Source organism: Canis aureus, chromosome 5 (genome assembly GCF_053574225.1).
Source record: "Canis aureus isolate CA01 chromosome 5, VMU_Caureus_v.1.0, whole genome shotgun sequence".
NCBI classification, from domain to species: domain Eukaryota; kingdom Metazoa; phylum Chordata; class Mammalia; order Carnivora; family Canidae; genus Canis; species Canis aureus.
The window spans coordinates 81,742,183-81,767,445 of NC_135615.1; the positions used below are offsets into that span (position 1 = coordinate 81,742,183).

The window sequence follows — 25,263 nt, forward strand, 5'->3', positions numbered from 1 at the left end:
TCACAGGGTCCCAAGTTCAAAGGGGGCTTGCAACAGCGCCCCCCCTGCTGTCACCTGCCCAGTTCCTGATGGAGGCAGCCAGCGGCATCCGTGTCTGTCCATAGAAACGTCACGCATGACCGGCAAATGCGTGTGCATGTCCTCCCCTCCTCCTTATCTTTACGTGCGTGGCAGCACACGCTGCCCAGGGTCCGTGTCTCGCTGTCTGCACTTCATGGTGCGACCCGGAGAGAGGCCTTCCTGGCAGCATGTGAAGAGCATCCTCATCCCCCTTCCTGGCTGCAGGGTCCTCCCAGCAGAGCCGGACCGTTGCAGGTAGACTCGTTGGTCTTCAGGCTTTGGCCCTGACGCGCAGCGCTGTGATGGGTGTCTGGTGTGTAACGACCGGCACAGGGGGCGTGAGTTGGGTCCTGAGTAAAGTCCGCTCCGTCAGCCAGGCTTGTTAAATTCGGGACTAAAAGTAGAAGTATCCCTCCTTGGAAGCGTTAAACGCGCAACATTTAACTGTCAGGGGTGGCTTTATTTAGGGGCTTGTCTTGGAGACAGTGGGTGGGCCAGGAAGACCCTAAAAGACCTTCTGGTTGGGCTGAAAGTGGCAAAGATTCAACAGGGAGGAGGCGCTCAGCCCGAGTGTGCTCACGCCCACGGCCGCCCACCTGCCTGCCTGGCTGCTCACACACAAGCCGGAGGAGGTGGGCTGGAGGGAGGGGATGGCCGGGCTGGGGAGGGGGGGTGCTGAGCGCTGGGCTCTGGCTTCTGGAGCCAGTCTGGGAGCTCTGTCCCCCTGACCTTGGACTACCCTGCCTTGTGCCAGGGTTCTGAGCGGGGTGTGTGTGGGGGTACAGAGCACTCTCAACTTGGGGGATGGAGACCCCTTTGGGCCTGGAGAGGACTTGGGGAGATCTAGAGTGGGTCTTGCTCCCCCTCCAGGGGGCTTCCTGTTCATCACTGAATCCCCAGCACCCACAAAAGGGTCCTGGATGTAGGAGATGCTCAATAAATTCTTGTGCAAATGACTACATGACCCCCATTCCCCTCAAAAAGATAACCCAGTGGGCTTCCCTGGGGCTCTCCAAGCAAACCAAGGGCTTTGTGACCCTGAGGCAAGTTTGCTTAGACTCCCACAGCTCCCTGCATGCTTACTCAGTGTACACGGTCCCCCTCGGCTCCTCCACGAAGCTCACTCCCCGGTCACCGGGTCCCACGGTCACTTCAGGTCACTGTGGGGGATGCTATGGTGCGCCACCTGACCCCCTTTGGGATGCAGGCACTCACTCATTCCCCCAGCTGCTGCAGGGCCCCCCTCCTGGAATTGTCCACCCTGCCAGTTCCCAAGGCCGCGTCCCCCCCCTCTGGGGGCAGCTTCCTCCAACATGGGGGGAGGGGAGGACAAGGGCAGGCTGTTTATCTTAATTCAGGACAACTTCAAGGGTTTATCCCAGCACCAGGGCATCCCCCGGGGTCACCCAGAACCATTGTAGCCACCACACCGCTCATTGTCTCCTGCTTCTCCCCCACCTCCCCGCCCCCATCCCCCACCTGCGGGCACATCTCCCCCTCCCCGCATCAGTTTCTGGGAACCAGACACAAAACAGTGACCAGATCATTTCAACTCTGAGGTTCAAAAGTCAAACTCCACACAAAAGAAAACCTCCCACTTGGTTTTATAAAATTAAATCTGCCCCGTACCCCCCCACACACAGAAGACAGGATAATTATGTGGCGTGCAGAGGTGTTAGCCACCACCATGTGGTGATCCTATTGTGTGTAAGTGGATCAGATCGACGCTGTACTTCTTAACCTCGTCCAGTGTTACGTGTCTATTATAGCTCAGTCTTCATTGATTGATTTATCGATTTATTTATCGATTTATTTATTTATTTATTTATTTATTTATTTATTTATTTATTTATTTATTTTCAAGAGAGAAAGCAGAGGGAAGGGCAGAGGGAGAGGGAGAGACAATCCCAAGCTGACTCCGCATTCAGCACAGAGCCCCAGGCGGGGCCTGATCTCATGACCCTGAGATCAAACCGGAACCAAAACCAAGAGTTGGCGCTTAACCGACTGTGACACCCAGGCACCCCTATATCTTAATGTTTAAAACGTTGAGTTTTGTCCCTTTGCCATTAGGGTTTATTTTTTTTAAAGATTTTATGTATTTATTCATGATGGACACAGAGAGAGGCAGAGGGAGGAGCTGGCTCCCCGCCAATGCAGGACTCGATCCCAGGACCCCGGGATCACGACCTGAGCCAAAGGCAGAGGCTCAACCACTGAGCCCCCCAGGTGCCCTGATCATTAGAGCTTAATGCAGGTGCAACGCTTCAGGCTGTGGAGAAGGGATGCTCAGCTTCTCTCTGCCCCTTCCGCCTGCCGCAGCTGGACCGGGGGGCTCCTGACCTGTGGCATGTGGACTAACAGCCCCGGCCCCATGAGCTGTCAGGTTCTAATCCCTGGAACCTGTGCCACCTCGTACAGGCAGTCTTTGCACATGTGACCACGAGTCCTTGAAATGGGGAGATTATCCTGGCTTTTCTGGGTGGGTCCTAAAAGCAGGGACCAGCGTCTTTGTGAAGCAGCAGAGGGAGATTTGCCACATAGAGGAAGGCAAAGTGAGCACAGGAGGGTTCTGGAAGCGTGCCGCGGCCACCAGGAGCTGGAAGAGATGAGGAACGGACTCCTCCAGGAGCCCCCCCGGGGGGGGGGGCACAGCCCTGCCCCACCCCCTTGATCTCAGCCCGCGGACCCTGATTTGGGGCTTCTGGCCCCCAGAACTGAGCGGATCCATGTCTCTTGTGTTATGAACCCCAGTTGGCGGTAACCTGTCACATACGGCAGCCTCGGGAAAGTAGCCTGTGGCCGCTGGCGAAGGGACGGTAGGCAGCTGGAAAGTTCTAGCTTCCCGGGCGCTGTCCTCGGGTGGCTCGGTGCTCCGAGGGGCTGGCAGGACTCACAGCCGGTGCTTTCCCTCCCCTGGGCTTCCCTGGCCCTTGGCAGATGCTCTCACGCCGTGCAAGCGGCCCGCGGAGGCTCACCTGCGTGTGTCGTGGTGCCAAGGCTGCTTCAGTCACCAGCCCGTCCCTGGGTCCTTCTGCAGCCCTACAACCTGGCCAAACCGTTAGCTTTTGTCTGCTGAGCCCGTCGGTCAGGTCTGGGGATGACCTCCTGGGCACAGGCCCCTTGCTGGTCCGCAAAACCCACTCGTGTATCCTTTGCCTGGCAATTTGGGAGGCGAAGCAGCGGACTCTCAACAGAGAAGCACAGTTCGAGCCAGGTTTTCTGGGATCCCTTTCTGTGTGGTGCGAGGGTGGAGGGGCTGGATGTCCACCTTTTCCACCATCGTACGTTCTCCAACGACCACATGAAACCAGTATCTCCGGGTGTTTTCTGAGCATCTCAGGCTCTATGCAGCCAAGATCTGGCCTTGATTTTTAAAATCTCCAGGCACCAGATGCATCAGATTTTGTTTTCTGCAGAGGAACCTAAGTCCCCATGTCAGGGCCATGAAAGGAAACATAAAGGCCACAGAGGGAGAGGGGGACTTCCTTCCGCAAAGCCTGGGGACAGCGTCACACCGGGCCCTTCACCGGGCTGGAATGGCAACGACAAGTGTGAGGGACACAGAGAAATCGCTGCTCCCCGGATGGATTTCACGATCCTCACGCTCCCCTCGGGTTCTTGCTCCAGGCGTCTGTTGCCTTTGTCTCAAAGGACAGCGTGAACGGGAGTGCAACCCCTGGCCCCACCTTTGCCCTGGGAACTTTATGCGCATCCCTTTGGGGTCTCCAACCAGACCAGTCCGAGGCCCACAGGACTGTCCCTGCCGCTCTTCCTGCCCATGTGCTCGGAACCCGGTGTACTTCCTATAATTCTCCTTATCACGAAGCACACAGCACAGGTGCGTCCTTTCCACGTCCACACGACAGCGAACCATCAAACGGGCATCCGTATGCCTCAGGATGTTCACGCAGCTGCCTGCTTGGAAACGGACTTCAATGCACTTTGGAGGAGGGATGTGCTGCATCCCCGGGGCTGGAGGGGGAGCTCAGCCCTCCCCTCAGCCCCCACTCCCACCCCTGCCCCATCAAGGGCTCTGTGGGAGCTTAGAATCAGCTGGGCTCTGGTCACAGAAGACATCACAGACCAAGGATAGGCTGGGAGAGAAAGCCACGCGTAGTCACGCTGGCCTTCCACGTGCCCCACAGCACCTTCGAGCCTGTGACATTCAGTCTGACGGTGACAACGAGCGAATGCACAAAGGATGGCGACGCTGGCTTTGACCTCACTTACAAAGAGATTATAAAACTTTATTGCAGCGTCACACAGCAGAAACGAGTTTGCAAGGCAAGGACTATATTGGGGTCCTCAGAAGGGGGTGCCCCAGAGGCCAGGGCACAGCGGAAGGGGGCAAGCCGCTGCCGGGAGGGTGGCTACAGCCAGGGAGCCAGCCTGTGCCCAGGCGCTCTTGCAATGCCACACTGCAGGGGACCAGAGCGTCTGGCCGGGAGCTTCGGGAGGGCAAGGACTCCGGGGTGGCGGGTGGAGGTGGGCTCAGGGCACCATGTTCCACCACTTGAAGGAGAAGGGCTGCCGGCGCACGTTGGTGCCGCAGTGGACCTCCCCGTGCCGCACGTGGTAGGCGTAGAAGTCGTCGATGAAGGTGCAGTGCAGGCCCAGCGGCTCCAACAGGGACCGCACCTTCTCCTCCAGGCAGCACTGGCCGTTGATGATGGGCCCGAAGGGCTTGGGGATGCCCAGGTGCTTCCCCAGCACCAGCATGTTCACCTGCAAGGAGGTGGGGGGGGGGTTCCCAGCTCAGGGCAGCAGCCTGCATCACCACCCGTGTGTCCCCTTTTTCTTCTGATCTTCAGAAATAGCAGCCCCACTTCACAGATGGGGAAACGGAGGCCCAGACAGGTAAAGTGGGCGGACTCAGGCCACCCAAGTCTATCAGACTCTGGGGCCCGTGTTATGGATGCTACACTCTCCTTCCCCATCTGCCACCTTCTGGCAAACTCTGTGTGACTCGAGGCCCAGCTCCAGGGGTGCCCCCTCTGTGAAGCCGCCCGTGAGTCCCCGAACCCCGGCAGTTAGTGCTCCCCGAGTATTACCACTTATGTAAATAGCTGTTTCCTCCCTTATCCCGGGAGGTGAAAGGAGGAGGATTTTGGCTGCAGGCCAACCCGGGTTTGAATCCCAGCCCGGCTACTCAATAGCTGCGTGACCTTAGGCAAGTCACTTGGCCTCTCTGAGCCTCACCAGCAACAGGAGCCCAAATGCGGTTACGTTGCTGGGACAACGAGCTGTCACGCTCATGGAGCAGGGGCAGGGTCAGTCTCCCAGGCTCAGGAGTCGTTGTCACGGCTCAGACCAGCCCCTGCTGGCCGAGTGTCTCACTCCCTGAGTCTCTCTGCCGGTTCCACGTCCACACCCGCACCTCCCGCCGGGGGTCCCTGGGGCTGAGCCAGGCTCAGGCCCCCTGCAGAGCCCGCAGTCAAGGCACCCAGTGGCACCCATGCCTTCGTTCACGATGCCCCATCCCCTGGCCGCCAGCGTCGGCCTTTCCTGCCTGGGAACCCCGGCTGGGCTCACGTGACGCAACCGAATACTTGGGGCCAAGGAATTTTGTTCAAGGGCCCCCCCCTCCTGCCTTCTGCCTTTCTTTAACCACAGACCCTCTTCTTCTAAACAAAATCTAAACAAAATCTCCTGCAGTACCTTGATGCCTAAAACAGAGAAAATCCAAACCATTGGGTTTTGAGGCACCGTCTTTGAACCCCAGTGAGCCGGGGGGAACCAGTTTGACATCCACTGTGCCAGGGGCTCCCCGCTGCCCCTGACCTGTGACCTCCAGCCCCGGCAGGAGAGGGGAGCCGAGGGGCCCCCGGAGAACTGGGTGAGGTTGCCGCCTGGCCCTCCGGTATCCTTGGTGGAGACGGAGGAAGGGCACAGGGACAGTAAAAATATAACAGGCGGCCTTGAGATGGCGCTGGTGGGAGGGGGTCACAGTGTAAGGTCCTTGGTAAGGGCGGGAGCCCCCTCAAGTCTGCCCTTCAGAGGAGAGAATCTGCCCAGCCCGGCAGCGCTGGCTTCCTGCCCTCAGAGGGGCCTCCCTGAGCACCCAGTCTGCAGTGCTGTGCCCACCCTTATCCCTTCCAAACGCGACCCGAGAGCACCCTGGTAGCGGCTTGCTCTGCCCACCGCGCCCCCACCGCAGCCTGCGCGGGGAAGAGCCCTGGTGGTGACGGCGTGGGCTCTGCAGCCAGACCCTGGCTTCGGGTTCCAGCTCTAAATCCCATTTTACCAGCTATGGGTTCCTGTGCCGGAGACCCGACCTCTCTGGGCCTCATCCGTGAGGGGGACCCATGAGAGTCTGGGGCTCCCAGGGCGGCTGTGAGATGCCCAGGCCTCCTGGATCCGCACCCCGGGTCCCTGACTTAAGGCCCTGGGCCCACCCCGGAGCCCACCTCCTCACCATGTTTGGAAAATAGGCTTCGGCCTTGAGGATCCCACTGTTCTCCTCCTGAAGCTTGAAGAGCTGGGGGATGTCCACGATGTCCCGCTCGCTCAGGCCCAGCTCCCGCTTCAGCACCTCCCGGTTCCAGTCGATGCATTTCTGGGGGGGCAGGGGGGGCGTGGTGGGGCCAACTCGGGCAGGGGCCGGGCGATGAGGGGGTGGAGGGCCGGTGGGGGTGATGGGGCGCAGTAGGGCGCCCCCGGGGGTTGGGGACCGTGGTGGGGAGGGCACCAGGGACAGCGTGGGCAAGGCAGCGATGGCACCTTCTTCGCTTCCCTCCTTCCCTGGCTCTGCTCTGCTCCAGCCCCCCGCCTCTTGCTTCTGCCCGCCTGTCCCCGTGCTCCTGGCCACCCCGTGTCCCTCTAGCACTTGGCCTCTCTCCCACCTGCCCCTCCGCTTCTGAGACTTGCACCCATCTTCCCGGGGCTCCAGCTTTCCCGGCCTCCCTTCCCCCCTTTCCCACGCATCCTTCGTGCGTGTTCCCACGGTGGTGACTAGCGTCTGTCTGTCGGTCCCACGCACGGCTACCCAAATCCCAAATCCGTTCACCACCCCGCCGACACGCAGCCGGCGGAAGGGGAAGGCTCTGCGTCGGGTGCCCAGGTGAAGGCACCTGCCCCGCACCCGTCCGCCCGGGCTGTGCGTCCCCTGCCTCCCAGGCTGGTACCTCCACATATGAATTCTGGTCTCTCAGTTTCTTGTCTGACAGGATGTCCTTTATTTTCTGGTTTTTTTCTGTCATGGAGAAAAAGAGAAAAGAATGCCGATGAGTTCAGAGGCCGAGGTCCCCCCTCCTGGTGGGCCCGGTGGGGCCTTGGCCTTCCCAGCTATAAAAAGGCGGCGGTTGTAATTCCTAACGCACAGGTTCGTTGTGAGCATCTAGGAGGCGAATGCCTTTAATAAAATATTTCAGGAGCGTAAGTTCTCCTTAAAAGCATTTTTCTTGGGGCCCCTGGGTGGCTCAGTGGTTGAGCGTCTGCCTTCGGCTCAGGTTCTGATCCCGGGGTCCTGGGATCGAGTCCCGCGTCGGGCTCCCTGCTCAGCGGGGGGCCTGCTTCTCCCTCTGCCTCTGCTGCTCCCCCTGCCTGTGCTCGCTCTTTCTGTCTCCCTCTCTCTGTCAAATAAATAAATACAATTTTCAAAAAAATAAAAAAAATGTTTCAGTCCCTTAAATTACCTCCAAAGGGATCCCATCTCCGAGAGGCAGACGGGGGCCTAACGGGTCCCTGATATCACACGACGCCCTGCAGATACTTGGTAAAACCTCTCGGCAGTGGAGGCTCACCAACCTCTGAGCCAGCGCACGCCTGCAGACGTCAAGATTTCCTTCTGTGCTCCAGACGGACAGAACTTTCATTCGCTGGTTCATGTACTCGCTCACTCATTCATTCATTCACTCCTTCAGCATTTGGGCCGGACTGGACTTCGTTCGGGTCCTCAGACACTTCATTTTGCTCTCTCCTGCCTCTGAGCCTTTGCATTCCCTGTTCCCTCTGCCTGAGATGTGTCTCCTCCTCCTCTCGTCCCAGCGCCCCGTTGGGCGACCTCCTGCTCACTCATGCTCCTGCTCGCCCGGTCTGTTGCCTCCTCCAGGAAGCCTCCCTTGGACTCCTCCCAGGGACCCGCCACCTCCCTTCTCACAAGGCCCCCTGAGCTGTTGTCATTTACTTGAGTCACTTCCCCGAGACCTGAGCCCCAACGGCAGGGCGGGGAGCTACTCGGCCCGGGGTCACGCGGAGCCTGGCGCACAGCAGGTGCTCAGGGGACAGCCACCGCCCGCTCGCCGCCATCCCCTACGGGGAACCCCGTGACGGTGGAGAAGGGAGCCCGATGCGGGGGGCAGAGCCAGCTTACTCTTGATGCCTTCAAAGAGCGCAGCCTCCCCGTGGCCCCCCTTGAGCTGCTCCTCCAGCAGTGCGTAGCAGGCCCGGGGGCTGGCCAGCAGCAGCCGGAAGCCCTGGAGGCAGGAACACGGGGGCAGAGGTCAGCCGTGTCCCCGGGGGCTCCCCAAAGCATGGGCTCCGACCCAGGGAGGCCCCCTCCTGGGGTGGAGGGAAGGCCAGGTGGCTGTACGCGGCCGGGCAGGCCTCCCGGGGCAGTCGGCAGAGCGAGGCTTAGGGGCCCGGGGAGGAGGCATGGGGCTTCCTTCAGGGAGCCCCCCGGGACTGCACCTTCTTGGGCGCGGGCACGAAGCTCAGGAACTCGTCCACGTGGCCCACAAACAGCCAGTCGGAGTAGAGCTTCACGGGCGCCTGCACCTGCTGGGCGCTGAGGAAGTCCTGCACGGCCTGGTGCATCTCCTGGCTCTCCTTGCTGCCCGCACAGGACGGAGGGGGTGTCACGGGGGCGGGGCAGCAGGGGCGCCTCTGAGGGACATGGAGGCCTGGCAGGCGCGTCAAGCCTCCCCCCTTCAGCGAGGAAAGGGATTCAGAGGCCTGGACTCCTTTACGCCATCCTCCAAACGGGAGGAATTTACCAGTTTGTTGGAGGGAGGGAAACTGAGGCACCAAGTCGGCACAGTCAGTAAGACCAGAGCTTAGCCTCAGAACACACTGCTCACTGACTCAGCCCAGATGCTGCTGTTGGGGGTAAGCCTGAGGCTGGCCCGTATTACCCGGTGGATGTGGAGAGCCGGCCCCAGCCGAGTGGGTAAATCCCTCCTTGGCGGTGAAGACCGGGGACCATTCCTCCACTTCCACGGGCTTCAGTCTCCTGGCTCTGTCTCCACGGTCCTTCCCAGTCTAGCCCTCTGCTCCCCATCATGCAATCTGTTCCGGCCACTCTGCCTTCTTGAACACCCAGTCCTGCCGCAGGGCCTTTGCACGTGCTCTTTCACCCTCCAGGAACCCTCCACCCCAGATCCCACACAGCCCTGTCCTTGTTGTCATCGGGCCTTAGCTCCAGGGCTGCCCTCTCAGTGAGCCCCGCCCTAGTCACCCTAACAGTTCCCCCTCTTCCTCTGCCCCTCTCTTTTTGCTTTCTTCACTATTTGAAATGATCTTATTTGTCTAACATTGTGTCTCGCCCACTAGAACAGCAGCAAGGCCTTGTCCCTCTTGCTCACGGCTGCCTTCCTTCCCCGCGCCAGCAGAGCCAGCCCTCCCCTCCTCACCTGGGGCCCCTGGGTCCAGCCCTCTCCACCCCTCCCCTCCTCACCTGGGGCCCCCAGGCCCGGCCCTCTCTGCCCTGCCCTCCTCACCTGGGGTAGCCGCCGCTCCCAATGAGGATCCTGCCCAGAGGGTACTTCTTCCTCCCGACAGTGACCGGGGGGCTCACTTCCAGGTTTCCAAAGGAGTCGAAGGTAGTAACCTCTCCAGTATCGGGCCCTCGAGTCACGTAGCCAAAATCTGGACCCTGCAATGGGAGAAGCGCATGCCAGGCGTGGAGAGAGGGTCCCCGCGTGAGGACGGGCCTCCAGCCGCAGGAAGGCTCGCCGTGGCCGGAGCTGGTGCAGCGCAGACCCGGGCGGACTCGCCAGCCGCGGAGGGAGCAGCGGTGGGGGCCTGGTGCGAGCCCACGGCGTCGCAAACCTTAACTGGGGAGTGACAGTGAATCTGCCAAGTAGCATTTTTGTCCTCATTCCGCAGACAGAAGGCTGGTCAGAGTGGTGGGTGGCTTCTTCAGGCCCCACAGCCAGATGATGGAGGGACTGGCCGTCTACACAGCGAGCCTCCTGGACCGCACCGTGCTCCCTCCCGACTGGGCTGGAACCGGCTTCCCCAAGTGGCTGTGGCATCCCGCGTGGATCTTCATGGGAAGAACAGGCAGGCGACACGTCTCTCACCCCCACTATGAGTTTCCTGTGGCTGCTGTGACACAGCTAGAGGCTTAAAACAACACACATTTGTTCTCTGTGGGCTCTGAAACCAGGGCTAACATCAAGGCAGTCTGGTTGCTTCTGGAGGCCCCGAGGGCAGACTGTTTCCCTGCCCTTCCAGCTTCTGGCCGTCACCGTGCCTGGTGGCCTCTTCCCTCGTGGTCAGGGTACTTGCTGTGTCTACACGGCCCTTCTCCCACTCCGTCTTCCGTCTTCCAAGGAGCACCAGGATGGTTAGAGCCCGCCAGATAACTCAAGGCGCCTCCCCATCCCAGGGTCCGGAACTGAGTCACACCCGCCAGGGTCTTTTGCCACAGGAAAGCCTCGGGTTCTGGGGATTAGCACGAGCCTGTGTCTGAGGGCCACCATTCTGCCTACTGCACTGGCCCCAGCGTTCCCACTTCTCCCTTTCTCTCTGACACCCATGCCAGCCCGACTCCCATGCCCGCTGTGCCCTGGAAACTTCCTGACCACACAGCTGAGCCCTGAGAGCCGAGCCCTCCGGCGTCAGGAGAGTCAGCTGGTCACACTCATGTCCTCGCACACTCTCTGTGCTTGGCCTTCAGGACACTGCACGCTGTCGGGTCCTGCGTCTCAGGCTCCTGTGCACGGGGCAGCCTGCCCCAGCCTCTTCTCTCATCCTTTATTCTCTATAGTTGTCTTCCTCCGGGTGCTGGCACCATCTCCCGGAACATGGAACACGTGCTGACCACCCCACACATCTTTCTCCCGTCTGCACTTCCCTGCCAACCCCTGCCCCCTGCCTCCTCCCTGCACCTCTTGTCCCTGCCCACCTGCCCACCTGCCCCCCTGCCCCTCAACAAGAAACCAGAGCTTCCCTTTTATAACATCCATCAGGTCAAATCCTCCGTTTAAGACTCTGCAACAATCCCCCAGTTTCTCAGGGTTTAAACAAACAGCCCCGCAGTGGCCACAGGACCTGCCCCCGACTCTATCCCCATCACCTCTGACAGCCTCTCCTCCCGCCGTGCCTTCATTCTTCCCTCCAAGTCAATCCAGCTTTTATTGCATCTTTCAAATATCACAAGTAAGTCTGAAAAACCATCCGACATCTTGCTGTTTCTGTAGCTGTGGATCTTATCCATCAGCCTGGTGAACTGTTCCTTTTTCAGAAACGTGGATACCGTCCCCAGATTTTCCGATATCCTTACTTTGAACTCCCGTGGCTTGCCGAATCGAAGCTGCTGAGTTTGATGCAAGTTCAATGCCATTTCCTTCAAGAATTAACTCGTTTTATCTCGAGATACTGAACACGCAACACCTGGCCTTATCCGAGCCCAGGGGACGTATTTTTCACCCCAGAAATGTTGGATTTCAACACGAGAAGCATCCTCCTGCACCACGACGTTGATGGGGAAGTGAGCGCACGCAGACCTCGTCTTGTAACGGAAGCCCGGAAGCCCGGCGCAACGCCCTTGCCCTGCTCTGCCCACGACTCCAGTTCTGCTCCAGTTCCCACCATGTGTCCACTTAGAGCCTCTTCTTCTTCTTTCCAACGAGACTGGCTTCCTCGTGGATGTGACTGAAGTCCCTCCGCGGGGTCCCCCTGGGGCCCTTCGCAGTAACAGTGCGTCCCTCCAGAGTGACGTCCGCGTTTTCTGGAATGTCGACAGTCTGATCATTGAGAACGGTCTCCCTTCCCAGCAGGTGCGGCAAAGAGATCCCACCCTTCCTCTTGCTCTCTCTGCTCCACCCCTTCTGGCCTCCTCGCTCTTTGCTCTTCGTGGATCCTGCCGGGCTTGCTCCTGCCCCAGGGCCTTTGCACTGGCGTTCTTCCGCCTCGGACACTCCTCACCCAGACATCCTCGCAGCCGACTCTCTCACCTCTTTGGAGTTTTTGCTCCAGTGTCCGCTTCTCAAAGAGACCTACCTTGACCTTTTCCTATTTAAAATTGCCATGTAGGGACACCCGGATGGCTCAGTGGTTGAACATCTGCCTTTGGCTCAGATCATGACCCTGGGATACTGGGATCGAGCCCCACATTGGGATCTCCGCAGGGAGCCTGCTTCTCCCTCTGCCTGTGTCTCTGCCTCTCTCTCTCTGTCTCATGAATAAATAAATAAAATCCTTAAATAAAAAAATAGAATAAAATTGCAGCATAATCCCCCCACTACTCCAGCACCTGGGAGCCCCTTGATTCTGTTCCTTTTTTTTTTTTCCCTGTGGCGTTAGATTCCACTTTCCAACGTACGATATAATGTATTTGTTCACGGTACTTAATGTTCACTGTTTGTCGTCTTGGGCTACAATGTCACCTCCATGAGGGTGGGATCCTTGGCGCTGCTCATGATGTATCCCAAGTGCCCAGAGCGAGGCTGGGCACGGAGCACGGGCTCATTAGAATATTTGATGAATGAATGATAAATTCGCTGCCTTGGCCTTTGGCCTTTGCCACAAGAGGGGCTCAGCTCCACAGGCCGCGGGCTTGGATTTCCCAAGGCAAGTGGGGGTGCACCCTTGGCCCACGTGCAAAATGGACCCCCAGCAGCAGGGGGGTGCAGGGGCCACTCACACCTGCTTGTGCAGCTTCCCGCACAGACTGACAAGCGTCGCCCTGTGAGCTCTCCTCTAGTGTTTCAGGCTCATCAAGGACCCAGAGTGTGCAAATCCATCCTCAAAACCCATGTTAACATCCAGGGAGCAAACCTCGGCTGCTCAGCTCTTGCACCCCCTCGTGTGGAGCTGGCTCCGGTGGCATTATTTTCACTCTGTCTACCTCCACCGTTGCCCTCTGCGCACAGTAAGTGCTGCTGGTTTTCCACTCACTGCTGGTGTAAAAATTTACTGATTTTTTTTCTTAGGGGAAGAACAGCCCCTGCGAGCATGCAGTGTGCTAAGCGGCCGTCCGCGTGATGGGCGCCGTGGCCTTGGCCCTGCTCCCCCCGCCCCCCCCAGTGCTGCTCACAGTCTAGCGGGGAAACAACAAAAGCAAAACAACAAGTCAGAGATTTATGTGAAGCGGGAGGAGCACGGTGGGCAGAGAACGGCCCTGCGGAGGCTCCGGTGCGGGGGAGTTGGGCACGTTGGAGAACAGGAAGGCGGCCTGGAAGGTGGGGTTGGAGCTGGGTGAGGAACAGGCAAAGCGGCCCATGAGGAGTTTGGAAGAGCAGATGGCGACGTTGTCTGGTGACAAGTTTGACTTTTACCCCAATTCCCCTCCTGGGTGATGCGAGTCAGAAAACCGCAGCTGCGCTTGCCTGAGCAAGCATCGCAGCCCCTCGCACAAGGCCAGGTGTGGGAAAGGTGGGGACACCTGTGCTGAGGTGACGCTGGCGATTAGGCTTGTGATGTCAGAGACTCTGGCCTCTGTCACCCTCAGCACAGCGAAGCGGGCGACAGGCCGCTGAGCGGAGCAGGGCTGAAAGCAGCGGGAGGGACCATGGTCCCTGCAGCAGCTGCCCCTTGATCCCCGAGGTCCTGAAACAGGAGGAACCGGATTCCAGCCAGAGAGACACCTGGACCCAACGAAATCTGTGTGGCACCGCTCAGCGCGGGAGAGCGAGTGAGACTCGGACAAGGTGCAGAGTCGAGCTCAGACTTGCTTTCAAAGCCTCCCGTGTGGGCAGGCCTGCCTCCCCTTCCCCGGGGCGCAGGGTGCTCCCCGGAAAGCCATTCCTTGGTGCAAACCTTGCACCCTGCGCCTCCCACTCCTTTCCCCTGCGCTGCCCTGGCACCTGCAGTGCACACCTGGTGGCATCCTGGGAACGGAGCTCGCTCCCGGGGCCAAGCCGCCTGGTTTGAGGGCCAGCTCCTCCCCTCTTTTGTGTGACCTTGGGAAAGCGACTGTATCTCTCTGAGCCTCAGTTTCCTAATCTATAAAATGGGCCTAGTGATAGCATCTAGATTAAAGGTTGCTGGACGAATTAAACGAGTCCGTGCTTGTAGAGAACCTGGCATCGTGACCAACACAGAGTGTGTGCTCAGTCAATGTGACTATTCCTATCATGATGATTCTCTCCTTTTTTTTAAAGATTTTATTTATTTATTCATGAGAGACGCAGAGAGAGCGAGAGAGCGAGAGAGAGAGGCAGAGACACAGGCAGAGAGAGAAGCAGGCTCCATGCAGGGAGCCCGACGTGGGACTCGATCTTGGGACTCCGAAGGTGGCGCTAAACCACTGAGCCACCTGGGCTGCCCCTATCATGATAATTCTGTGCTGAGTCTACACGAACCCACCGGGCTGGTCCAGCATGACTCACCGATACATGCCCCCCACTCCACCCCCACACACATGCAGACTCACATCTAGGAAATGACCACTCTGATCCCCAAACCTGCCCCATATCCCAGATGGACCCACCATGAGGGCCAGATCCCTCCTTCCCAAAAGATAGAGCTTCCACTCTAGAGGTTCCAATTCTGCTCCCCCCCCCCCCCCCCCCCCCAGCGAGAGTATCCTCAGTGGGACCAGGACGACCCAGGGTGACCTGCCGTCCTTGGCAGGGTTATTCTGAGGACAGGCTGAGCTCATGGCTGGAAGGAGCTTTGGGAAAGGGAGAGCCCGCTTTCATCTCGGCAGTGACAAAAATACAGGAAGTAACCTGCCGAGCCTGGGGAGGAAGGAGGCCTGGGGCAGGGGGTCCCGGAGCCGCCGGCCCCCCAGCACGTACCAGCAAGCACTTGATGGGGAAGTCCTTCAGGCCCCTGTTCCTCGGAGAGTCAAAGACCACGGGCAGGGTCTTGTGCGGGGCTTGGATGTAGCCGATCTCTATCTCGTCCTGTGCAGGGCGAGCGGAAAGAGGGCTGAGGGGCGTGGGGATGGGGGCCTGCACGCGGTCACCCTCCCCTGTGCTCAAGGGCTAATCCCTGTGCAGTGTGTGATCCCAGAGAAGGGGCTCTGAGGAAGCAGAGCTTATTATCCTGTGTGTGCCCAAAGGGGCTCACCCCCACTCCTGGTGAGTGTTGGGTCCGGGTGCTGCAGGTGCTGGGGACCCGGTGAGCGAGCGTCAGGCCCTGTCCACAGGGAGCTGGGCACCTAGCACCCAGTGTGAGGAGGGGAAGGAGGGGTTCCTGATGTGCTTGGGACAGGAAGAGAATGGGAACTGGCAAGCTGAGACCTGGGGCGGGGGGAAGAGCAGCCCTCCCCCAAAGAGGGGGCAGGTCAGACCCAGCCTTGCCCAGGGGGCAGAAGCAGGGAGGGCTCAGAGATGCACCCGGTTTTCTGACAGATGTGATGTCGGATGTGAACTTAATTAGGCTGAACCCCCTGCCAGTTTTGTAGGTTAAAAATGGTGCTGCCAGCAGTCTTATGCTCGTCAGCCCAACTTCACGCAGACAGGACGATGGGAAAGGCAGCGAGGGTGCTATCTGTGGGCTTAGGAGAGGGATGGGAGACTTCTGGAGGGGAAGCTTTGGAGCTGGGATTGTACAAGCAGGACCGGTTGGGGGGGATGGGAATGGAGAGTGGAGAGAGGGACCATCAGTGGGTCCAGGCACAGGGGCGGGAGCAGGGTGGAAGCGCCAAGGAGGCAAGGGAGTGGTGAGGAGGTTGGGTTCAGCCTGCCAGCGCCTGCAGCCACTGCCCATGCCGGTGCTGGGTGCTGAGCTGAGTGAGACTCAGTCTCCGTCCTTAGGGAGCTCGTGGCATGATGGGGGAAGCAGAATAGGGATGCGGTGCGGCCAGCAGGCTGGCAAAAGGTGAGGGGCAGCCAGATTGGGGGTGGGGGGCCCTGGAAGCAGGCTGAGAAGGAGGAGGTGGGAACCACGGAAAGTGCTGGAGCACGGGAGCGGCCTGGTGTGATGGCTGAGCTTGGAGGGAGGGCAACTGGAGGGACAGGTTTGATTATTTCTGGAGGGTCATCTGAGAGTTTTCAGGCAGGAAGGTGGCTTTCATCTTGGTGACCATGGCAGGCATGCCGTGGCTGGCAGCCAAAGCTGGTTTGTTCACTTGCCTGGGACCCCATGTGCCAGGACCCTCAGCGGTTCCTCACTTCCTGCCCATCTGAGGAGAGGTGGCCAGCAAGCCGCCAGGCCCAGCCCCAGGAGTGGGGGCCCCCTGGTGTGTCTCAGGCCCCCTGCCTGCCCCACAGGGCCACATACCTGCATCCACCGATCATCGTTGCTCTGTTCCTTGGAGGGGATGGTCAGCTTGCACTTGGCTTCCTTGGCCAGAGCAGTTACTGATTTCAGGAAGTCCACATTTTCCAGCATCCTAGAAGCAGAAGACAAGCTCCTTAGTGCTCTGGATCCTGGAGGCAGTGGCCTTGGCCAGGCTCCAAGGGGGCAAGCTGGACCCCTATAGGGTCCCCAGGACTGGAGCAGGAGCTCGGGCCTGGATGGAGTGGGCAAGGTGCACGGTGGCAGCTCAGGAGATGCCTGTGCCTGGATGGAGAGGCCCGGCTCATCTCGTCTCTCTGCTCTCAGCAAACAGCTCACTGAGCTCTTGTGGCGATCCACGAGGGGACCGGCAGGTTCCCCTTCCATCCAGAGGAGGCCACCATGAGGAGGTCAGTGCTCGAGGTCATGCCACTGGGGGGGGGGCAGCACCAGGATTTGAACCCAGGCCTTGCTGGCTTCCAGGCTGCGTCCTGACCTCCAGGTTGCCCAGAAGCCGCTGGAAAGAGTAGATGGGAAGCTCCTCCCCGAGGCCCCAGCATACTCAGCAGGTGCTCTCAGAGGGCAAGGTGGACGCCGAGGCTCCCAGAGCAGCTTGTTACAGGGCAGACAGACCCCGGCCCCAGCCCTGGCCCCAGACCACAGACCCCAGACCCCACAGCTCTGAGGTTGGCCAGAAACAGGCATTTGAAATGGTTTCTGGTGCAGAAGGTGCAGAGGCCTGAGCCCTGAGGCTGGCTCACAGGCTGAAGGTTTTCATCCATCAGGTCTAGCAAACTCCACGGGCCTTCAGGAGAGAAAGTCGCCCTCAGCCCGCATCAGGGCGGGAAAGTGGGGACGAAATAGTAGCAACAGGAATTTTCCTGCCTTTTTATTCCAAACTGGCCAGAGAGCCCCTCGGCATGCTGCAGCAGGGATCGTCTCCCCCCATTTACACAGCAGATATTCGGGGTGCGGGGGGAGGCTGTAGTTGAACCCAGGGCCCCTGGGGGGGTGTCTGTGCCCCACCCCCTGGCCCCCAGGTGCTCACCTGCACACGTACACCTCCTCCGGGGGCTGAGTGTTGGGGGTCATGATCCAGGGGGCCACCCGGAAGATCACACTATCTTGGAAAAGCAGGGACTCGGGGAGCTCCTGTAAGGAGGGCAAGGGCAGGGCTGCCACGGCCGCCAGGGCCCGACACCCGCTCCTCCCCAGCTGGGCTCCGCACCCCCGGCCTCTAGCGGGGCTCGGGGTCCCCGGGGGCTGCCCTTGGCCTACCGGGTTGGCCGTGTCCAGCAGGGAGACGGTGAGGGAAACGAGCCCCGGGAAGTTGACGTCGGGGAAAGCGAGACCCTCCACGTAGAAGTCTGTGCTGTGCTGGCCTCCGGGGAGCTCCAGGGGGTGACAGGGCTGCTCTGGCCCTAGGACCGCCCTGTACCTGGAGACCTGTTTGCCCCCTGGCAGAGACAAGGGAAGCCCGAGTCTTAGTCTCCCCGGGGCCGCCAGGCCTTCCCAGAGCCACCACCGTCACGACGACACGTCGCAGCAAAATGAGCCTCCCGTATGGGAAGGAAACCAGAGCGTCAGCTGGGACGTCGCGCTCCGCCTGGGGGTCCAGGGATGGGGTGACGCGGGTGGGGGGGCGCCCGAGCCGGTCCCGACCACATACATACAAGTCCAACATGCACAGGGTTCATTCATTCATTCACTCATTCATTCCTGAGCACCTGCTCTCAGCTGGCAGCTGGGGAGACCAGGGACATGGTCACTGTCCTGGTCCCCAGGGAGCGCACAGGCTCCTGGGTGAGCGAGGAGCAGCAGAGATGGTAGTGAGTGCTGTGATGGGGGGAACCCCGGAGGGCCGGGGCCGGCTTCCGGAGGAGGTGATGCCTCAGCAGAGGCCAAGACTAGGTCTGTCACCAAATCAGTAGCAGGCTAGTCACTCGGATCTCGCATGGCCTCCCCCACGGCCCTCAGACTGGAAGCCAAAGCTGTCCAGGCCTCCCCGAGCTGGCCCGTCCCCTTCTTCTCCCCCTCATCTGCCATCCGAACGCCCGCCCGCCTGCTCCGGTGCTGCTCTCCAGCTCGCTGGCCTCCCTGCCTCCCTCCCTCAGGCCCACAGGTGCCACCCACCCCAGGGCCTTTGCACTCACGGTTCCCTCTGCCTGGAATGCCCTTCGCCTGGTGCCTGCGCGGCTGTTCCCGCACCTCCTCCGCTCACGTAACTCCCCCCCACCCCTGCCCCGGACTCTCCCCCTCATCCACACTCCCCTTCCCTCTTGCTTCTGTGCAGCATTTAACGCCTTCGGACACACTAGATGTTTCATGTAATTATTTTACACTCGGTCTCCCTCAACCACCCAGAGGAAGGGGACACGAGGGCAGGGGCTTTGTTCTGCTCTTTGCTCTACGCCCCGAGCCCCGAGCCCCCCGAGCAGGGCCGGCACCCAGTAGCAGGTGCGGATGCTGGAGGACAAATTATTACGGAATGTACGCAGTCGGCTTGGATTCAACAAGCCCTGGAAGCAGGCGTCCTGTGTGTGTGCGTGTGTGCATGTGCGGGCGTGTGCAGAGAGGAAGACACAGACACAATTACAGCCGTCCTTGGCAGGGACGGTATTTCCTCCTCGGTGGCCACCAGCACCGGACATCGGCTTGCTGCGTGTTTGCATCTCGTCTGTGTTCCCTTTCTAGAAGGGGGTGGAGGGATGGCCGTCTGGCTCGCTGCCGCGGCCTTGGTCCTCGGAACAAGCTACGTAACGGGCTCAGGAGTTATTCACCGAAGGGGGTGCAAAGGGGCTGTGCCGGGGGTGGGAAGGGGACACCGAGGGGACGGCCGAGGATGACTCACGGCTGGCGTGAAACACCCTGACTTTGTCCATCTCCGATTTGGCCACGTGGAGGAGCAGCTGGTGCTTGGCGAAGAAGTCTCTGGGGGTGTTGGTGCTCAGGGTCACCAGGGACATGTCCTCCAGGTCTGGAACGAGAAGACCCTCTCCTCTCTCACTGCTCCCTTCAGATGCCCCTTGACCCCATCACCTGGGTTTCTTTTCTTTTTTAATTAATTAATTAAATCAAATTAATTTATTTATTTATTTGAGAGAGAGCACAAGTAGGGGGAGCAGCGGAGGCAGGGGGAGAAGCAGGCTCTCCGCTGAGCGGGGAACTGGATGTGGGGCTCGAACCCAGGACCCCGGGATCATGACCTGAGCCAAAGGCAGATGCTTCACCGACAGAGCCCCCCAGGTGCCCCTGGCCTGGTTTTATTTTCTTTGTGCCCCTGCTGGGATTTAAAGGATGATTTTATTTTGGCATCAAAGCTAATGACGTTTTGGGGCTTCTGGCGCTAGAATGAGCTTCCGAGGCGCTCGGTGAAGGGGGGGCCACGACCATCCTGTTTATTGCTCCGTCCCCGGCCCCTGGAGCCTGGAAGCACCTAGAACTGTGATGAGCGAGTGGCAGGCTGCTTGATGACGAGTTGTGGAACCATCCGGGTTTCTGCCCTGGGCCCGAGTGGGAAGTGAACCAACCCGAATAACGGCCAACAAAGGCGAGGGCGGAGCAAAGCTGGACCTCGGTCACCCCCGGGCAGCAGGCACCGGGTTGGGGGACCTGGGGCCCTGGATGTGTGTGAGCCTGGGAGCTCCTTTGGCTCCCCCGGCCTCTGCGTCCTTGTCGGTCAGCAGAGCTCGGAGCAGGGCCCACGCAGAGGGAGGAGGGAGGTGACACGCGGGAAGGGAGCCGGCGCCCTGGGGCCCCTTCCGACTGTTCCGTGTCCGGGCACCGCAGAGATGCTGCCCCTCGGCAGCGGGCGGACACGATCACACGGACCCTCAAAACGCATCTGTTCCTGGGCTGTCCTGGCAGGTCCCTGGGAAGGCCCCGCAGCAGGCCCTGCCAACCTCACGCCCTCGGCGCCCTCCTCCAGGGCGGGTGGGCAGTGTGTCTTCCACCCCGGCCACACTCAGAGGGGTGCCAGCAGAGGCCCTGCGCCCACCACCCTCCTCGTGCCCCCAGACCTGGGTCGGGATGCCAGGGGTCTGGGTGCCCGGGCCCAGATCCAGAGCTTGTGACTTACCGGCTGTGTGACCTTAAGCAAATTGCTTCCCCTCCCTGTGCCTCAGTTTCCCCCGCTATAAAATGGGGATGAGGACAGGACGTACCTCCAAGCCTTGTACTCAAGGATCGGATGAGTTAGTGATTCTGAGGTGGTCAGAGCAGTGTCCAGCAGGGGGCAGGGTGGCTAGACTTGACTTTGGGGCAGTAGTGAGGCTTTCATTTTGATTTATTCCCCAGGTCCCAGGGTTTGACTCAAGAGCAGAAATGTAGGTCGGGCAGCAGATGGGAACATGGGGCCCAGAGGCGTTGGGAGACTCGGGTCTGGTCCCAGCTCTTCTCTGGCTACTGTGTGACCTTGGGTGGGTCACCTACCCTCTCAGGATCTTGTCTACTCTTCTTATACAATGGACAAGCTAGGGACAGCCGGGTGGCTCAGCGGGTCATGCCTTCAGCTCAGGTCACAATCCCGGGGTCCCAGGATTGAGTCCTACACCGGGCTCCCCGCAGGGAGCCTGCTTCTCCCTCTGCCTGTGTCTCTGCCTCTCTCTGTGTCTGTCATGAATAAATAAATAAAATCTTAAAAAGAAAAACCCAATGAACAAGCTAATAAGAACACGCTTCTTATAACCCCCATTCCTGAGGCCTGATACTAAGCTCAGGCTGCGTAGACAGGAGGGTTTTACAAAAAGACAAAGCTCTATTTCCCTTACTCTCTGGGCAGGGGGGAGGCTGGGTGTGGGGGTCCTTACCTTTGCTGTCAACCACCTCATCATCCTTGCAGTCCATGGTGGAAGATTTGGGCTGGTCTCTGTCACAGTTCACCAGCAGGATGGCGCCTTGCCCGTGGGGGCCCCAGGTCCAGGTCCTCTGTGGACACCCAGCAGAGACGGGGCATGTTGAGCAACCGTGTGCGTCCCTCCAACTCGTGGGGAAGCCCAGCCACCTTTCCCCAGCACCTCGATAGTCTTGTGCCATTTACACATCTCGATCCTACACCAGCTAATTCTTTGGTTCCCAAGAGAGTCTTGTTTGCCTGCTCCAAAAATCCTAAACAAATTCACCAAAAATGCAATTCATCCACTTCAAAAAAAAAAAAAAAAGTTTTGCTGTCTTGCAAAACTGATTTTCACAGCTTTTAAAAAACTGTCGGATTGGCAAATCGGACCGTGCTGAATATTTATGTCAAGATCCTAATCTCAATAGTTGCTCTTGTGTGAACTCTTAATTACTCATTCACCAAAGTGTGGGTGCTATTCTTAGCAGCCAGTTGCTGTGTGTCCAAAGATCAAAGCAAATTAAGCAGCCCCTCCCGGCAGGGATATATTAGTGATGACGTCTTGGTTTGCAGGACAGCGTTGGCCCCGGGGAATGACCGCGTTCTGGGTGGGACGTAAGCGTGGATTCCACTCCAAGGTCGTAATTCCTCCCTCCCCTCTTGGCTGACCCCACAGAGGGATCCTCATCTCTTGGTGGCCCATGTCCTCCTAAAGTGCACACCAGCATTAAACCGTGCAGGCGGCTTTGGGGTTTCAGGGACACCCTGAGGTTTTTCCGCAGACCCAGTTAAGGCCACCTGCACGCCCCGCTTCTGCACACCCCACTTACTCTGCCTTTGGCTCCAGACTCTCCTGCCCCCGCGTGGCTCCTTCCCTCCTCTGCCCCCTGCCAGGTCGCCCTTTCTCTAGTCTTCACTCCTGGTGGGCAGCTCCGCGGGACCCTCTCCCACCAGCCCAGAAACCCTGGGGTGGGGGAGTTTTATTCCCCCCTCCCACCCGAGTGAAGAACTGCCTACAAATTTTTTTCTCGGCTGTGCATTAACTGGGTGACTCTGTAGTTTCGAATTTGTGGGACAACACATTCTCGGGACTCACAACCAGTGAGAATCTAGTTTTGCAAAAGAGATGGGGAAATACATAGAGCAAAATGGCAAAGGCAATTTGGGGTTTCTCCTTTCTGCTGTTCTTCAAGGGACAGGCGGCCATTCGTGTGGCCACCACCAGGGGGCACCAGAGGAGAACCCAGCGGAGGGGGAGCACCTGGTGGCCAGGTGGCTCAGCGTACCTGGCCCTTCTTGGCTCCGGCAGGCTTCACTTTGCCCGTGCGGGCGATGTCGGCGCTCAGGGAGATTTCTGCAATCCCACCAAGTGAGAGGAGAGGGTTGGTGAGGGCACGAGGGCAGGCACTCCGCGTGGTCCCACCGGATAATCCTCCCCCCAACCCCGGGGATGACCTGCCCCATGGCTTCTCTCCCTCCCCTTCAGAGGAGACAAATTCAAGGACACCCCCATGTCCCCAGGGAAGATGTTTGACTGCAACTAGGACAGCAGAGCTGGAGCTTCTGGCCACACCCATCCTCCTTTGCCACAGCTGAGGCCAACACACCTGGCCACCTTCAGGGGCCCAGAAAGAATTCCCAGCCACCCCAATGGGACGCTTGGTGCAAAACCCCTGCAAAGACACTTAGCCAGGCTCTCACAGGCCTCTGGCCCCAACTCCAGCCCCCAGTGACCTCGGGGTGGGGGACACAGTGGTTACTCCAACCCCACCTGGCTCTTCTTTGTGTGCATTATAGCTGCACTGGGGCCAAATCATACACACCCCACTCTATCCAAATGTCAAGACCGAGAAAGCACACATCTGTTTCTAAATCCTTCCCGCCCTCATCAGAACACGTGATCAGTTTTTCCAGTGACATAGATCCATGTGCCTACATTGTATGTAGCGACGTGGGGGGCTCACGGGAGGACACTGACCTGGATGACCTTTTAAACACACCCATAGCCGTGTGTTAGTGTCAGGCCAGAGCGGCAGAGAGTCTAGGCTCTGGATTTCCTGGCTCCTTCACTAACCAGCTGCATGAACTTAGGCAAGTCTGTCTACCCCTTGTGCCTCAGTTTACTCATCTGTAAAATGGATATAATAGTGCCGATTTCACGGCATTGTTGTAGGGTTTAAATGTAGGGTCTCAGTGCAGTGCCTGGTATAGAATGAGTGCTATGTTATTCATATGATTTAAATGTGTGCTCATGAAATAAATGTGTATTACCAAATGAAATTCATCAACGAAATGAAACCTGAAGTTTTCACATGCTGCTCTGACGTTTAGTGCCCATCTAAGTGGTAATAGTCATCTTACCATATTATTGTTCAAGATGAGGTCAAGTTAGAAAGTGATTTAAAGAAGAGTGTGAAATAAATATGAGTCTGTGCAGATCATTGATACAGCAAAACAGTAAAGATGGGATGGAAGTCATGGCATTTGGGAAATATCAGTATATATATTATCGTATATGACATTGACATCATCTATGTTTCTTATAGATATTTGAAGTATCAAAAAGGTGTAGAGATTCATATGTGGAAATCCATGCATCACTTCCTAAGTTGAGAAAACATTAAGATGTAACTGAACTCCCTGTAAATGCACTCTCCTCTCTTCCCAGTTGAATTTATGGCTCATAAACTGGGGAGGGGATATTTATGAGCCACCACATATATGACTAGCTAGAAATTGTCCCTTTTCTCCGCTCGGTCTAAGGTAAGCTCCAGAGTGTAGTTTCTCCTGGAGAGACCCATAGCAAGGGCGTGTGTGTGGAGGGAAAGGCAGTGGCATCCCAAGATCCTGGTCATTCACTTACCAACACCGGTGACATAGAGCAGGGCTTGGACTGGGTTGGTCTTGGGTCCATAGTATGAAATCTGAACCTAAAGGACAGAGCAAACCACGAAGGTCTTCTCTTAGTCATTCAACAAACTAACTAGGCCCCTGCTGTGTGCCAGTTCAGGGTGAGAGGCCGAGGAAGAGACAAGGATGAGCAAGAAGTGGTGCCAGCCTATAAGAAGCATCCCAACCGGTGGGCACGGAGGGGTAGCAAAGTACTCCAATGCCTACGCCACTTAGATGAGGGTGCTGTGGGAGCCAGGAATGGAAGGGCTGTTTGGGTCTGTCCCATAGATAGTGGGGATCCAGGGAGATGTCACGGCCACCATCGTCTCATGTCTAGGCCATGGCATCAGCCTCTAGTGGATTGCCTGGATCCAATCTACTCAGGACACTGCAGCCCACGGGGTCTTTCTAAGATGGGCAGACTTCTAACTCCCTGGATGACAGGTTTTCCCTGGCTTCCTGTTGCCTTCAGAAAATGACATCCCTGATGCCAAACTCTCTAATACTGCTCCCTCATTCCCCACTTCCCTCTTCACCATCTTTTCTTGCCAGATAGATCTTCCTCAGTTTCCCCAACACATGCCTGGTCATCTCTTCATCTAGAGTGTGCATACAGGCCACATGCCCCGTAGAGTTCTCACTCCACTTTCCCTCTCTGAGGTGGGTCATTCCTCGCATCCTTTAGCTTGCCATCTCTTCCAGGAACTTTCCTCTGATTGCATCCTCACCAACCTACTTTGATGCCCAAGTTCTATGCTCCTACAGCAGGCAACAATTCTGCCCCAAGGTGAAGACTGCTTGGCCTGCCCTGCTGGAAACAAGTGCTCATTGGCCCAGATCTCTGTGGGAACCCCAAAGGGCCCTGTTGAGCCCATCTGCAGTCACAGGGGGATGCAATGAGTTCAGTGGTGGTCCTGAAAAAGCTATGTCCACAGCCAAATCCCTGAAATCTATGAATGTGACCTTATTTGGAAAAAAAGGTCTTTGCAGATGTAGATAAGGGTCTTGAAATGAGATGGTCATTTCAAGACCATCTTGAAATGGATGGATTACCCAGGGAGGACTTAAATCCAACGACTAGTGTCCTCATAAGAGTGAGGCAGAGGGAGATTTGACAGCCTGAGGAGGGGGACCGAGACCAC

The 25,263-nt window shown here is 58.3% G+C and overlaps 1 protein-coding gene across 1 annotated transcript in view; it reads right to left on the bottom strand.

Annotated features, from left to right (window-relative positions):
• Window positions 1-4,289: 4,289 nt before the first annotated feature.
• PADI4 (peptidyl arginine deiminase 4) overlaps window positions 4,290-25,263 on the bottom strand; it is a 30,188-nt gene continuing 9,214 nt past the window's right edge. The window contains exons 3-16 of the mRNA XM_077899431.1: window positions 24,093-24,159; window positions 22,516-22,583; window positions 21,204-21,321; window positions 19,247-19,372; window positions 17,674-17,852; window positions 17,444-17,547; window positions 16,399-16,510; window positions 14,970-15,077; window positions 9,720-9,874; window positions 8,692-8,833; window positions 8,375-8,477; window positions 7,188-7,255; window positions 6,479-6,619; window positions 4,290-4,788 (exon numbers count right to left, since the gene is read on the bottom strand). Coding sequence (XP_077755557.1) covers window positions 4,555-4,788; window positions 6,479-6,619; window positions 7,188-7,255; window positions 8,375-8,477; window positions 8,692-8,833; window positions 9,720-9,874; window positions 14,970-15,077; window positions 16,399-16,510; window positions 17,444-17,547; window positions 17,674-17,852; window positions 19,247-19,372; window positions 21,204-21,321; window positions 22,516-22,583; window positions 24,093-24,159 — 1,725 coding nt within the window. The 3' untranslated portion in view covers window positions 4,290-4,554. The remainder of the gene's footprint in view (window positions 4,789-6,478; window positions 6,620-7,187; window positions 7,256-8,374; window positions 8,478-8,691; window positions 8,834-9,719; window positions 9,875-14,969; window positions 15,078-16,398; window positions 16,511-17,443; window positions 17,548-17,673; window positions 17,853-19,246; window positions 19,373-21,203; window positions 21,322-22,515; window positions 22,584-24,092; window positions 24,160-25,263) is intronic.